The sequence below is a fragment of the Peromyscus eremicus genome, chromosome 9 (genome assembly GCF_949786415.1).
Source record: "Peromyscus eremicus chromosome 9, PerEre_H2_v1, whole genome shotgun sequence".
Lineage (NCBI taxonomy): Eukaryota > Metazoa > Chordata > Mammalia > Rodentia > Cricetidae > Peromyscus > Peromyscus eremicus.
Window position 1 is genome coordinate 83,097,565 of NC_081425.1, and position 14,083 is coordinate 83,111,647.

The window sequence follows — 14,083 nt, forward strand, 5'->3', positions numbered from 1 at the left end:
AGTACTGCTTCCGGCCACCTACCCTGTTTCAAGGAGTATGATTTTGGATTCTCTCCCGCTGAGGCCAGCACCGAGGGTCACTTTCCTGTCCTTTCCTGTCTACCCCGCCCTGTGGCTCCCAAGAGCCCTTGGTGATAGGGTCAGGCCATCCACGTGGGGCAGCAGCAATGTCTTCCTTCTGAAGCAGTCCCTTCTCCAGCAGAAACTGCCGTGGTGGCGGCAGCATGCTCCGGGTCTTACAAAGCCCAGGAGCTGCAGAGCAGACTTGGACTGCCCTGGGTAAGAATGCATCTGGCAAGCACCGGCCATATTGCGGCCTTAGCCCCATGCAGGTGTCCACTCCTCAGCCCTCACCTCAGCAGCCTGAGGGTCACACGTGTCCTCGGCTCCAGTTGTCTGCAAACATGAATGAGAGTGGTTGAGAGCCTGGTCCCAGGACGCACAGCCATCCAGCTCCTTGCGGCTGTCCTTTACGGTGTTCATGTCCTCTGACATGGCCCCCATTTCCCTGCATCTGAGAATCCGTGGCGTCCGTAGAGCTCACTGCGGTCACATGCTCAGCACAGAGCCCAAGGGTGTATCTGTTCTCTTACCCCATGATGCTGGGTTTGAGAGGACAAAGAATGCCTGGATCCCCACCGAGGGCTGAACCTCCCATCTTCCCTGGAATAAGGGAAAGTTCCTCTTCCTCCCCTGACCCTCCAGAAAGACTGGAGCAGCATTGGCTTGAGGCCTGCTTGGCTCCGGCAGCACGTTCCCCTGCAGCCCTCCTTTCTGCCCCTCCCTTTCTGCCCAGGGATAAGAGCTGATGAGCTTGGTGTTGCATGTTTCAGGTGGCGGTCCCTGGGGAGGTGCTGCCTACACTCCTCCCAGCATGCCCCCCATCGGGCTGGATAACGTGGCCAACTACGCGGGGCAGTTCAACCAAGACTACCTCTCAGGCATGGTAAGTCAGGCCCCTGCCAAGGTGCCCTGGGCTAGTGGCTGCCTGGCTGTGGGGATCAAGGCTGCTGACCCCAAGGCTCCAGAGACACCTCATGCCTGTGTGTGTGAGCATAGGGTACTGAGCAGCAACTTAGGATATGAGGGTCATCTATTTATCACCCCTGTCTCTCTGGGCATCACTTTTTCCCGTCTATACGAGGGGGAAGAGATTATTGGAGCTGATGGTCTTCTCGGGTCCTTACGGCCCTGGGAGGTTGGGTAAGCCTGGTACCTGCAGGGAAATTTACTGAGAATGTCTCACGAGCTGAGCACAAATCCTGGAGGGAAGAGAGGGTGTGTGTGGAGAGGTATGGAGGTGTACACGCACGGATGCTGTTCCGGTTGGTACTTGGTGGCCATGTAGCAGGCAGGTTAGGCTGTATTTGTTTTTATTTGTTGTTTTGCTTTGAGAAGAATGTGTCTTATAATCAGAAAACAAATGTGCCCTTAGTGGGAACAGTGCAGCTAGTAGACACCCAAATTTATGCTGGGTGCAGTCCTAGGCACTGGGAACATGTGAATACAGCAAACAATCTCTGGGCTGGGGAGATAGCCCAGACGGTAAAGTGCTTATTATATCAGCCTTAGGCCCAGAGTTCAATTCCCAGGACCCAGGTGAAAACAGCCAGGTATGGCCCTTGTAATTCCAGTGCTAGGGAGGCAGATCCATTGGGCTTGCTGACTAGCCAGTCTAGCCTACATGATGGTCCTAGGGCCAGTGATAGATTCTGTCTCAAACAAGGTAAACAGCATGTGACCTTTGCCTCTGTGTGCACCTGTACACATATAAATCTCAGTCCAAATACACTTAGCATCTATGGAGAAGAGACAGAAAATAACCTAAGTTACCAGATGGCGATATTGAAAAGTGATGGGTGTGTCTGGGCATTGTGGCATACACTGAGCATTCGGTAAGTGAATTCATAAGGACTAAAAATTTCAGCCCAGCCTGGGCAACCTAGAGAGACCTTGCCTCAAAACAGAAGGCTCGGGCTGGAGAGATGGCTCAGTGGTCAGGAACACTGGCTGCTCTTCCAGAGGACCTGGATTCAATTCCCAGCATCCACATGGTTCACAACTGTCTGTAACTCCTATTCCAGAGGATCCGACACCTTCACACAAGATACTCGTGCAGGAAAAACACCAATGCACATAAAGTAAAAATAAAATAAATTAAAAACAACAACAACAGAAGAATCAAAGAAAGGGCAGAGGGTGGGTGAGAGAGGGAGAGAAGAGAGTAAGGAAGAAAGAGAAGTAGATACATGGCCCTGGCGGCATAAGCCTATGATCTTAGCTTCTTGAAAGGCTGAAGCAGGAGAATCCCAAGTTCAAGGCCAGCCTGAGCAACTTGCATCAAAATAAGAAATAAAAAGAGAGATGGGGATATAATGGTCAGTGGTAGAGTGCTTGCCTATAATGTCTGAGGCCATAATGTTCAATCCCTAGCACAGGGCCGAGAGGGAGGGGAGATAATAATAATATGGTAAAAGAGGTGCTGGGGGCACAGTGTAGACTAAAGACCTTAAGATGGGACATGAAAAGGGACCTTGAACAAAGATCTGACATGATAGAGAAATGTGCTATGAGAATGTCTAGGGACCACCAGTTCTTGGGGTGCCCATGGGCCTGATGAGCTTGGGGACAGAGAAGAGCAGGGGTTGGTGGTTGAAGAGGGGAAGTGAGGGATGGGATGGTGGGACCCGTTTTGCATGGAGCATCAGAGGCTGAGGTGTGAGGATTTTGCCTTCTGTTTGGGGCACGTGCAAACCCACTCCAGCCCCACCTACCTCCATTGACTGTTAGCAGACTGGTGTGATGGGGCCACTCCCTGCCTGCAGAAGGGGCCCCGGTACTTTCTGGGTCCTTGAGTGGTTAGCTGTGCCCAATTAGTCTTGGTTGGAAGAAGCAGCCTCATCTTCCATGTTTCCATCTGCAGAAGGGGTGGAGATTCTGATTAGCGTACAGAGCGATCCATATCAGTCCAGTTGCCCTGCTCACTGAGCAAGGGTACCCATCATCCATGGCGGGATTGCCCTTCTTGTCCCCTTTGGGGTGGGTGCAGGGTTGAGTCTAGCATAGTGGTGCTCTCATCCATTACTAGGTATGTGTAGTAGTGGGGGGGGGGCGGGCAGTGGTTCTGGTAGGGAGCTCCTTACTTAGAGCCATTGCAGAACTCCATAAGGGGAGGGTAGACAGACGGTGCCGACCTTTTTGGGCCTATGAGTCTCAGGCTCTGCTTTGTGTCTTTGGCAGGCAGCCAACATGTCTGGGACGTTTGGAGGAGCCAACGTGCCAAACCTGTATCCTGGAGCTCCTGGGGGTGGCTATCCTCCCGTCCCCCCTGGTGGCTTTGGGCAGCCCCCTCCGGCCCAGCAGCCTGTCCCTCCTTATGGAATGTATCCACCCCCAGGGGGAAACCCACCTCCTGGGATGCCCTCTTATCCAACATACCCAGGGGCCCCTGTGCCTGGCCAGCCCATGCCACCCCCCGGGCAGCAGCCCCCAGGGGCCTATCCTGGACAGCCTCCAATGACCTATCCTGGACAGTCACCAATGCCACCCCCTGGGCAACAGCCAGTGCCAAGTTACCCAGGCTACTCAGGATCCAGTACTGTCACCCCTGCTGTGCCTTCAGCCCAGGTGAGCGCCACCCAAACTAAGGTCAAAGGCTGGACTCTGGTCCACCAGCACGGCCTTGGGGGATTGAAGGAACATAGAGAAGGCCTCCAGCTACAACACACTGTTTTAGCAAAACGGTGCTGATTTCTCTTGTGCTCCCCACCCCGGGGCATGTTCCTTCAGGTCTGGAAGCACTGCCCTGATGCTTGCTCCTCACGTGACATCAGTCCTGAGGCCGCCAGTCTCATGGCCTCATGCCCAATAGGCCCCTCGTGTGGCTCCTAGACAAATGTGAAGGATTCTCGGAGTCTTCTCTGAGGACAGAAGATAGGCAGTTCTTCCAGGGTTTATCTTGGCTTGTTCTGGAGAGCAGTTCATGTTTGCAATGCCTAGAATTCATCGCCATGGTTACATGGCGAAACCAGCCAAACCCAGGGCTGGTGGTATGTGCTGGCTGACGACTTTCAGACAGAGAGTCCATTGCCTCCTTTTGTTGCCATTCCTACTCTTGCACCGCTGCCTACCCTTGCCCACTTTGCACCGCTGCCCACTCTGCCCACTCTGCACCCCTGCCCACTCTGCACCCCTGCCCACTCTACACCTCTGCCCACTCTGCACCGCTGCCCACTCTTCCCACTCTGCACCACTGCCCACTCTTCCCACTCTGCACCGCTGCCCGCCCTTGCCCACTCTGCACCCCTGCCCACTCTGCACCGCTGCCCACTCTTCCCACTCTGCACCACTGCCCACTCTTCCCACTCTGCATTGCTGCCCGCCCTTGCCCACTCTGCACCCCTGCCCACTCTGCACCGCTGCCCACTCTTCCCACTCTGCACCACTGCCCACTCTTCCCACTCTGCACCGCTGCCCGCCCTTGCCCACTCTGCACCGCTGCCCGCCCTTGCCCACTCTTCCCGCTGCCCGCCCTTGCCCACTCTGCACCCCTGCCCACTCTTCCCACTCTGCACCACTGCCCACTCTTCCCACTCTTCCCGCTGCCCGCCCTTGCCCACTCTGCACCCCTGCCCACTCTTCCCACTCTGCACCACTGCCCACTCTTCCCACTCTGCACCACTGCCCACTCTTCCCACTCTGCACCACTGCCCACTCTTCCCACTCTGCACCACTGCCCACTCTTCCCACTCTGCACCACTGCCCACTCTTCCCACTCTTCCCGCTGCCCGCCCTTGCCCACTCTGCACCCCTGCCCACTCTTCCCACTCTGCACCACTGCCCACTCTTCCCACTCTGCACCGCTGCCCGCCCTTGCCCACTCTGCACCCCTGCCCACTCTTCCCACTCTGCACCACTGCCCACTCTTCCCACTCTGCACCACTGCCCACTCTTCCCACTCTGCACCACTGCCCACTCTTCCCACTCTGCACCACTGCCCACTCTTCCCACTCTGCACCGCTGCCCGCCCTTGCCCACTCTTCCCGCTGCCCGCCCTTGCCCACTCTGCACCCCTGCCCACTCTTCCCGCTGCCCGCCCTTGCCCACTCTTCCCGCTGCCCGCCCTTGCCCACTCTTCCTGCTGCCCACTCTGCCCACTCTTCCCGCTGCCCACCCTTGCTTCCTTCTCTCTTCTCTGAGCAGGCCTCCTTATGGCCTTGGTAAGCACACGTCCTGGCCACTAGAAAGATCACTCACCAGGCAACAGTAAGCCCGTGTTTAAATACCTGAGGGAAACACACCCTAAAAGGAGAAACGTGGACTTCGGCTGCTAGGCCTTGCCACTGTGGGCCTGTGGTGGGGCAGAACATTGTGGCAGGGAGCACTTGGTGAACCAAAGCCGACTACCTCACAGCAGACAGGAAGCAAGGAACGGAAGGGGTGTGGGCCCCAATATCCCCTTCAAGGGCCTCTTCCACCCCTAGTGACCTAATACCCTTCCAGTAGCCACTTCCTAAACAGCACCGTCGATGTATGCCTTGGGGCTACTTATGTCTAGTGTTTTGGACTTCAGGTTTCTCTCAGGTGCCTCAGCTCTCAGAGAAGGGCTATTTTGGGCATAGGAGGGGGTAGAAGAGTCTTGCACCTTTGGGTGGCATGGGCAGGTCATCTTACCTGTGGCTGTTTGTCTAAGTAGTTTGGAAACCGAGGGACCATCACAGATGCTTCTGGATTTGACCCCTTGCGAGATGCTGAGGTCCTTCGGAAGGCCATGAAGGGCTTTGGTAAGACACCAGAGTAAGGCAGAGGCAGGTGGATCCCTGTGAATTCCGGGCCAGCCTGGTCTACAGAGCAAGTTCCAGGACAGCCTGGGCTCACAGACAGAGACCAGACTGACTCCAGCCCTACCTGTGCTCCTAGTTCCCTGGGCAGTCCACTGTGTGTGTGTATGGGGGGGGGGGCAGGCAAGCCTGGCCAGGGAGATGGAAGATGCCCAGGAGAATGAATGGGAGGCCCTAGGCTGGGAGAGCCCATGGCCACAGAGCAATAGAGCATCCTCATAACCCATAGCTTGCCTACTCCCTTCGCTTTCCTAGGCACGGATGAGCAGGCCATCATCGACTGCCTAGGGAGCCGTTCTAACAAGCAGCGGCAGCAGATCCTCCTGTCTTTCAAGACAGCCTATGGCAAGGTGAGGAGCAGAGGGGAGTGCAGGAAGACCACCAAGGCCTGGTTCTCCTGAGCCCAGCTCCAGAGCCTACAACCAGCATAGCTCCAGGCCCACTCACTCGGTTCTCCCAGGAACTGGGGCCTCGCAGGACTAGATCTGCAGGATGGACAGCAATCTTGCTTAGAGTTGCCAAGACAAGTCTGTAGATAGGTCATTTCTGCCTACCCAGCCTCCTTTCCCCTCCTCTGCTTTCAGGGAATCCTGGGAGGTTTAGCTGATGTAAGAGCTTTGGTGGAAAAGGCTTAAGGGGGTTGTGTTTTAGGCTTCCGGGATTTTGAGTTTTAGGTAAAGTACATAACTACTGAATATGTTAGTACTCTACTCAGGCCTCTCCCCAGGGCTGGTCCTGATGCTGCCAGGCCCATCTTCTGTAGTACTGTTCACCTGTGGATTTTGTTTGTTTGACTGTCCAATCAGGATTTGATCAAAGACCTAAAATCAGAACTGTCAGGAAACTTTGAGAAGACTATCCTGGCCCTGATGAAGACCCCGGTCCTGTTTGATGTCTATGAGATAAAGGAAGCCATCAAGGTGTGTCCTGGTGCCTGCGGGTGCCTGCCTTCACATGGATGCAGAGCCACAGCCCAGGCAGAAGAGGACTGGGTGATGTGTTATCCACTTACCAGTTGCTGCCTAGCCTGACTCCTGGGCATTCCTGGCTGCAGCCCACGAGCTGTAGAAGGAGCGCATGGTAGTTTTTCAAAGAGGCGGGTAGCATGCTCTTCCTCACAGGGAGTATCTGTGCCTCCATCTCCAGAAGTGACCAGACTGGGGGTGTGGAGGACACTGATGACAGAGGGGCCCAAGGCTGTCGTAGATCATTCTCAGTCAGTAGAACTGTTGCAGGCAAACAGCAGCAACATGTCTGAGGAGCCGGAGCGGCAGAGGAAGAGACGCGGGTGGGGGTGGGGAGAGGTAGGGCTAGTACTAGGACGCAGCAAGACAGATTTCTCTTAGGTCTGTCTCCACTGCTTCCTGAGCACCACCCCGCTCTCCTGACTGCTGTGTCTGTCCTATGCTGTATCCAGGGATGTCTGTCCCCACACCTGTCAACCTCCCAGACATCCAGCTCTGGAAGAACCAAATTCCACACGGGGCCTTTTCCTGCAGCTTAGCTTGGGCTCTCTGGCTCCCTAGGTCTAGTAGATTTTGACTATAGGGCAGGTCCTGGGTGGGCTCTACAGCCACATGGCTGTGTGTATCCTGTGAGTAGAGGGTCCCTCTTCAGGCACCCTGGTGGAGCTGCTCAGTCAGAGGCATGCTGGGCACAGATTCTACCGCCACTAGAGTCTGAGAGCTCTGTGCGTGGTCTGCTATACCCAGTGCCTGCTATAGTCTAGAAAGTGCTAAGGGCAGACAGGATGGCAATGGCCTGGGCCTGGGAGTGGTCAGAGCCCACCTCCTGCAGCTTTAGGAGAAGTTGGTGGAATGCTAGAACATCACAGGAAGCCAGCTGTGCTGAATAGCTGTTGTGTACCTGAGCACCCATGAGTGGAGACAGTGGATGTTTTCAGGACATGCAGGGAGCTTTGGGTAAGGTGCGAACATGCACATCCTTTGAAAGTCGGTAGCATGCTGGCAGTGGTAATCATAACAACACCGTGTCACCTAGATGTTCTTCACAAACTAGCCCATTTAGCCCCATTAAGGACTCCTTGGGAGTTAGGTACACGTACATTCCCTTCAGAGACAAGAAACTTGGCACAAAAAGTTATGCACCTTGCCTGAGGTCACACAGTGGGCTGCAGAGCCAGGGTTCAGACTGATATAAAAGCCAGGCCTCGGACCCTGTCTTCCACCTTCCTGCTGCCCCGGGCACAGGCATTCCTTCTGTCCCATCTGGCTTCTTTTCCTAGATGTCTGCAGACAGTTCACTCAGGACTCTAGCTTTTTTCGTATCCGTGATGATCTTACTTTCGGACTTTCCCACGTCTGTTCGTTATCTCAGAGCCCGAACCTTGAAGAAACAGACATTGCTCTGCACCTCGGCCTGACCCAGCAGGGTGTGGCATGGGCTACAGTCACTGCACACTCCCTCTTCATTCCTTCGGTTTCCTGGTGCATGGGGTGACCCTACATTGTCCTTAGCTCATTGTCTAGGGCTGGGAGGGGAGCTGGCTTCTCAGGCGTGAGTGGGGTGTGTGTGTCTGTGTTGGGGGCCTCTGTTGCTGGTGTCCGTCCTGGATGCCAGTCTTCACTGGCACCCGGTCACCAGCAAGAGATCTGTTATGTTCTCTGCTACCATAGGGGGCCGGTACTGATGAGGCCTGCCTGATTGAAATCCTCGCTTCCCGAAGTAATGAACACATCCGAGAAATAAGCAGAGCCTACAAAACAGGTTCGGAGCGCCCTGGCCCCTCTGCTCTTTACAGATGGTTTTGCTTCCTGGGCACTGGCCACACCTCCTTCTTCCAGGGCCTCTTAGTCCGTGGCCTCCTTGTTCCCTGTTTCCTGTCACTGGCCCCCTTATCCCCTGTTTCCTCTCACACCCAACTCTCTGGGCTTTGACCCAAAGCCCTGCCCTGTGTGCTGTTTACATAGGGGGCAGGTGCCTGTGGTTGGGAAGCAGGGTGGGGTGGGGTGGGGTGGGGAGGGGGTTGGGGAGGGTGATCTTGAGAGGGGTTTGGGCCAAGCCTGACTAGAGGTCAAGTCAGCCTTGGAGTCATAAACTTACATGAGCCTAGAAGGTTGGATGGGCCACCTGTCACCTCCAGCCCGAGACCCATGGTTCCTTGTCATGCCAATGCCCCCTGTTAGCTATGTCTTTAGAGGAAGCAGGCCTATAGGGTAGACCCTGGTGTGTGTCTTTCAGAATTCAAAAAGACTCTGGAGGAGGCCATTCGAAGTGACACATCGGGACACTTCCAGCGGCTTCTCATCTCTCTCTCTCAGGTACCTTCCTCACAACAGGACGTTAGAGAGGGGATTGGAAGGCAGGAGGGCATCAGAGCACTGGTAAATGAGTCAGGAGGGAGGGAGGTGGTCTTCCAAAAAGTGGCTTGACCTTACAGCCTCCTTCCTTCCAGGGAAACCGCGATGAGAGCACAAACGTGGACATGTCCCTTGTCCAGAGAGATGTCCAGGTGAGTGTGGTGGCTGGCAGGGTGCCACTGTGGGCTTGCTGAACCAGAGCTGGGTCACACCTCCTGCTTTGTGGCGTAGGTGCCCAGGGCTGGCAAGAGCAGTAGACACTGGTGGGTTCCACGTGCTGTGGGTTTCTGAGGCGCTCGGATACTTGACATTGGGCAGGGCACCCAGCCCCTTGAGTCTCCCACCTGGGAGGGGGACAGCAGGGTAGTAAAGCCACAGCAGTTGCCGATCACCGGGGTGTGGCGCTTCACATGATTGGGTACTTTCCCATGCGGGTACTGCTAGGTGTGCGAAGGTACTGGTCTGCCCAGCTTCTGAGTTTGTGGGCCTAGAAATGTGCCTTCACCTTAGCCCTGTATCCTTAAACTTCTGTCATTGTCACCTTGGAGACAAAAGGGGCAAAGTTCAGGCATCCAAATTCCTATCTGAATAAGTTTGCACTGTCTGCTGGGAAAGTTTGCACTTTCCGACTGTCCTGTCTTCTTAGCGGGGTGGCCGGACCTCCCCCAGCCTCACCGGAAAGGATGCCTCCTGCCCTCCCTTCTCCCTTCCCGGCCTGCTCAGACTCACCTTGACCTGAGGGATCTCAACCTGAGGGTGTCCTGGGGCATCAGTGTCCTTAATTTCCATGACTATCTAAGGCCTGGAGGGCATCTTAGAGGTCTGGGGCAAGGTTGCAGATAGGCAAATATTTGGGGCTCAACCCTTCAGAGGTTTTAAAAGGCTATGATGCCCATTTCAGTAAACATGGTATATGTAATGAAGCATGGAGAAAGGACCAGACGAAGCCCCACATCTGGATTTTTTTTTAATGATTTTTTTTTTTTTTTTTTTTTTTGGTTTTTCGAGACAGAGTTTCTCTGTGTAGCTTTGCGCCTTTTCCTGGAACTCACTTGGTAGCCCAGGCTGGCCTCGAACTCACAGAGATCCGCCTGGCTCTGCCTCCCAAGTGCTGGGATTAAAGGCTGCGCCACCAACGCCCGGCATTAATGATTTATTTTTATGTTGATGAGTGTTTTGCCCACATGCATGTTTGTGAACCATGTGTATACCCGGTGCCTGGCGGGGAGTCGGAAGAGGGTATTGGATTCGCTGCCGAACTGTCTCTCCGTTCCGGTGACTGGTTTTTGGTTTTTGTTTAGTTTTGTTTTTTTGGTTTTTCCAAGACAAGGTTTCTCTGTGTACCTTCTACTGTCCTGGAACTCGCTCTGTAGACTAGGCTGGCCTTGAACTCACAGAGATCCACCTGCCTCTGCCTCCCGAGTGAGTGCAGGGGTTAAAGGCGTGCGCTGCCACTGCCCAGCTTGTAATTGGTTTTGAAGTGTGATAGTCATCATCATCCATGTGTTTCCTTTTGGTGAGGGAGCTGCACTCCATGTTAGGGAAATGTCACATAGGAGTCTGGCAGCTGGCTTCTCCTGAGATGTAGGTCTGTCAGCCAAGGCCTGCATTCCTTCCTACTGCTGAGAAGTGCTGCTCCTGAGGAGTTGGCTAGGGTCCTTCTAGCTTTCCCACTCACCGTTTTTTCCCATGTGGTTCCTTGGGCTTCAAGGTCATGACCTCAAGTCAGATCTAATCCTTACATTGTCTTTATGAGGAGATGGAGGCTCGGGAGCCAGAGCCCTGCCCAGCATCCCACAGCAAGCTGCTTCTGAGCTAGGACCCAAGTCCAGGCTTCTCTTCCCTCTGGGTGCTGGGCTCTGGACTCAGAATCCTCTGTGCTACACACAGACAGGAGAGGATATGGACTGCTGGGGTCCGGGCCTGCAGCGAGCAGAGCCTACAGGGTTCAGCCAACATGTACTCCCACTGCCAGGGCCCTGCCCTTCCCTCTGGGCTTCACAGGGCTAGATGCTGCCTACGCGATCTGAGCCCAGGACCTAGGTGGTGCTTGCTACACGCATGCATCTTCCTCCCCATCCAGGAGCTGTATGCAGCCGGGGAGAACCGCCTAGGAACTGATGAGTCCAAGTTCAACGCGATTCTGTGCTCCCGGAGCCGGGCCCACCTGGTGGCAGGTAAGACAGTCCTGGGTCTCTAAGATGAGGACACACAGGACGTTATGTGGAGGAGAAGCCTGCAGAATGTTTGGCTGCTGCCCTCTGCATGGACTTTCACTAAAAGGCACTATGCAAAGTTTCCTGCAGACTTTGCTTGTAGGGCAAAGATGAGGACGTGGACTGCCATGCCCTGAAATAAGGAATGTCAGAGTGGGGAAAGCAGGGGTCCGGCAGGGAAAGTGCGGTGTCCTCTGACCTTCAGACACACGGCATGTGCCTCCCCTCAATAACAAGTAAAAGCAAAACGCAAAGAGAACACATTCATCGAAACAGTGCTGGGTAACGTTTACTTAGCTTATTGAACACATAGACGTGGGTTTCTGTCTTATCAAGTGGCGGAGAGGTGTAGACTGTTTTCATGGGCTCAGCTTCATGTCAGGAGACAAATACTCAGTACAGCCCAGAGCTGGTAGCCAATATGTAGAGAAGAAGAAGAATGGCCTGGAAACGGGTAGAAGGTGAAGGGATAGAGTTGGGGGAGGGGCTGGGGCAGTCCTCTCTGGTATAAGGCTGTGAGATTGAAAGCCCTAAGGGAGATAGTTGCAAAGACCCTGCTGGGCTTCCAGCATGGCCCAGGCAGAGCCAAGGGGATACGGTAGCAGGAGGTGGGTGGGGTCAGAGGTGGTGGACAGCTCTGCTGACAGTCTAGGGAGTTAGGTGTCACAGGATCAGAAGTCACAGGAGGGCCCTCAGGGAAATCATCTCCTTCCCTCAGCTTGTGGACCACATGCTCCCAGATTCCCCTAGGTGACTTTGGGCCTCAGGTGTGAAGAAAGGAGAGGGTGAAGGATCCACAGTTGAGCAGGGGATCTGGGAGAAAGCCATACAGTGCCTTAGGAGTTGGTGGTAGCCTGGATAGGGAGTTGGAGTAGACGGGACCAGGGTCCAGCCTGCTTGTTGGTAAGCTGGATGTGGTGTGTGGGAGTGAGACTGCCTAGGAGGACAGAGGGATTCCATCAGCTGAGTGAGTGGAAAAACAGTGGCCCTCAGCTGAGATTAGGAGCTGTGGATAGAAGAGACATTGGGGGCAATGACATCAGGAGGATAGTTGTGCCGATGAACCCAGAAGTCAGGAGAGGTCTTGGGCTTGGAGGGGTCAAATGTCTGAGGCCTTGGGATTATGAGAGGTCTTCTCTGGAGGACGACCAGAGTTAGAGCAGCAGTTTGAAGATGGGAGGGCCTGGATAAAAGGAAGCCATGGTCAGCCATGTCCGAAGGCCCCTGTGGGCAGAAGGTGAGGAATCAGAGCCGAGGACAGCTGGGAAAGGCTGTAGGAGCTGCAGGGTAGGAGGGAGGTGAGGATCCCAGCTCCTACCCCAGGCACACAGGAGGGGAGAGGTATTCCCTCAGTCAATCTCAGGATTGGCATGAGGCCAGTGCAGAGTTTGGGCTTGAGCCCTGTCCCTAGGGCATGCTTTTTAACTTCCTGCCGCTGTGATAGAGTGTGGGTAAACATGGGCTCATCAACATGTATTCATTGTCTTTTTTATTGTTCGAGAATTTCATAGATGCATGTAAATATGTTTTGATCAAGTTGACCTCCGTCCCCTCCCCTATCCAGGCTCCACTTTTTCTTCCCAACTTTATGTGCTCTGTTTTGTTTGTTTTGGGTTTTTGAGACAGAGTCTCTCTGAGTAACCCTGGCTGGCCTGAAACTGTCTGTGTAGACCAGGATGGCCTCAAACTCCTAGAGATCTGTCTGCCTCTGCTTTCTGAGAACTGGGATTAAAGGCAGGTGCCACCACACCTGGCTATGCTGTGTTTTTCTCTCTCTCTGTCTCTGTCTGTCTGTCTGTCTGTCATCTATATCACGTGGTTATACACACTGATGTAGTGCCGGCTACTGGAGCACGCACGGGAGCTTCTCAGGGGCCACATTCTTTAAACCGACTCTCTAGCGTCCATCAGTGGGGTCTAGCACGGCCCCTTCTCGAGGGAGCCAACAGCTTGTTCCCTGGCACTCAGCAGCTCCCGAGTTGATAATCCAAGTTTTTCGGCATGACAGAACAATGCGGGTTGTGTCTGAGTGGGTCCTGGCTCACAGTGGGGTAGAGCGGGGTGAGCCTGCTGCGTGAAATAAGAGGGGCATGGGCTGGGAATGTGGAGATTTAGATTTGAGAACAGAGTGTGGGTCAAGATGAGTAAGCAGACCAACTGCCCTGATAAAGGAATCATCTGACTGAAGGGCATCAGCCAGCGTACCAGACTTAAGGCTGAGGGTATGGCTTCTTGTGGGCCAGGCTGTCCAGGGCAGAGTGAAAGAGAGGCAGTGTGTGTGTGTGTGTGTGTGTGTGTGTGTGTGTGTGTGTGTGTGTGTGTGCTGTCCAGGGCAGAGTGAAAGAGAGGCAGTGTGTGTGTGTGTGTGTGTGTGTGTGTGTGTGTGTGTGTGTGTGCTGTCCAGGGCAGAGTGAAAGAGAGGCAGTGTGTGTGTGTGTGTGTGTGTGTGTGTGTGTGTGTGTGTGTCCGTGTGTCCTCTCTGCTTTTCATGTTGTGACATACTGTAGGCTGGGCTTAAGCAACAGGAATGTGTTTTCTTAGGGTTTTGGACACTGATGACATGCTATCCAACAAACCCATGTGAAAATGTCACAAGTCAAAAAATACACTTACAGCTAGGTAGTGACATGTATCTGTAGTCCTAGCTACTTGAGAGGCTGAGATGGGGATCCCTTGAAACCCAAGGTTTTATATGATGTGACTTTAT

General features: G+C 54.3%; 1 protein-coding gene across 3 annotated transcripts in view; it reads left to right on the forward strand.

The window, feature by feature from the left end:
* Anxa11 (annexin A11) overlaps nt 1-14,083 on the forward strand; it is a 46,006-nt gene that overhangs the window by 27,602 nt on the left and 4,321 nt on the right. For all 3 annotated transcript variants that reach the window (XM_059273887.1, XM_059273888.1, XM_059273889.1), the window contains exons 3-11: nt 834-946; nt 3,241-3,627; nt 5,696-5,783; nt 6,096-6,190; nt 6,647-6,760; nt 8,477-8,567; nt 9,042-9,121; nt 9,256-9,312; nt 11,244-11,337. In XM_059273887.1, the coding sequence (XP_059129870.1) occupies nt 834-946; nt 3,241-3,627; nt 5,696-5,783; nt 6,096-6,190; nt 6,647-6,760; nt 8,477-8,567; nt 9,042-9,121; nt 9,256-9,312; nt 11,244-11,337 (1,119 nt within the window). The remainder of the gene's footprint in view (nt 1-833; nt 947-3,240; nt 3,628-5,695; nt 5,784-6,095; nt 6,191-6,646; nt 6,761-8,476; nt 8,568-9,041; nt 9,122-9,255; nt 9,313-11,243; nt 11,338-14,083) is intronic.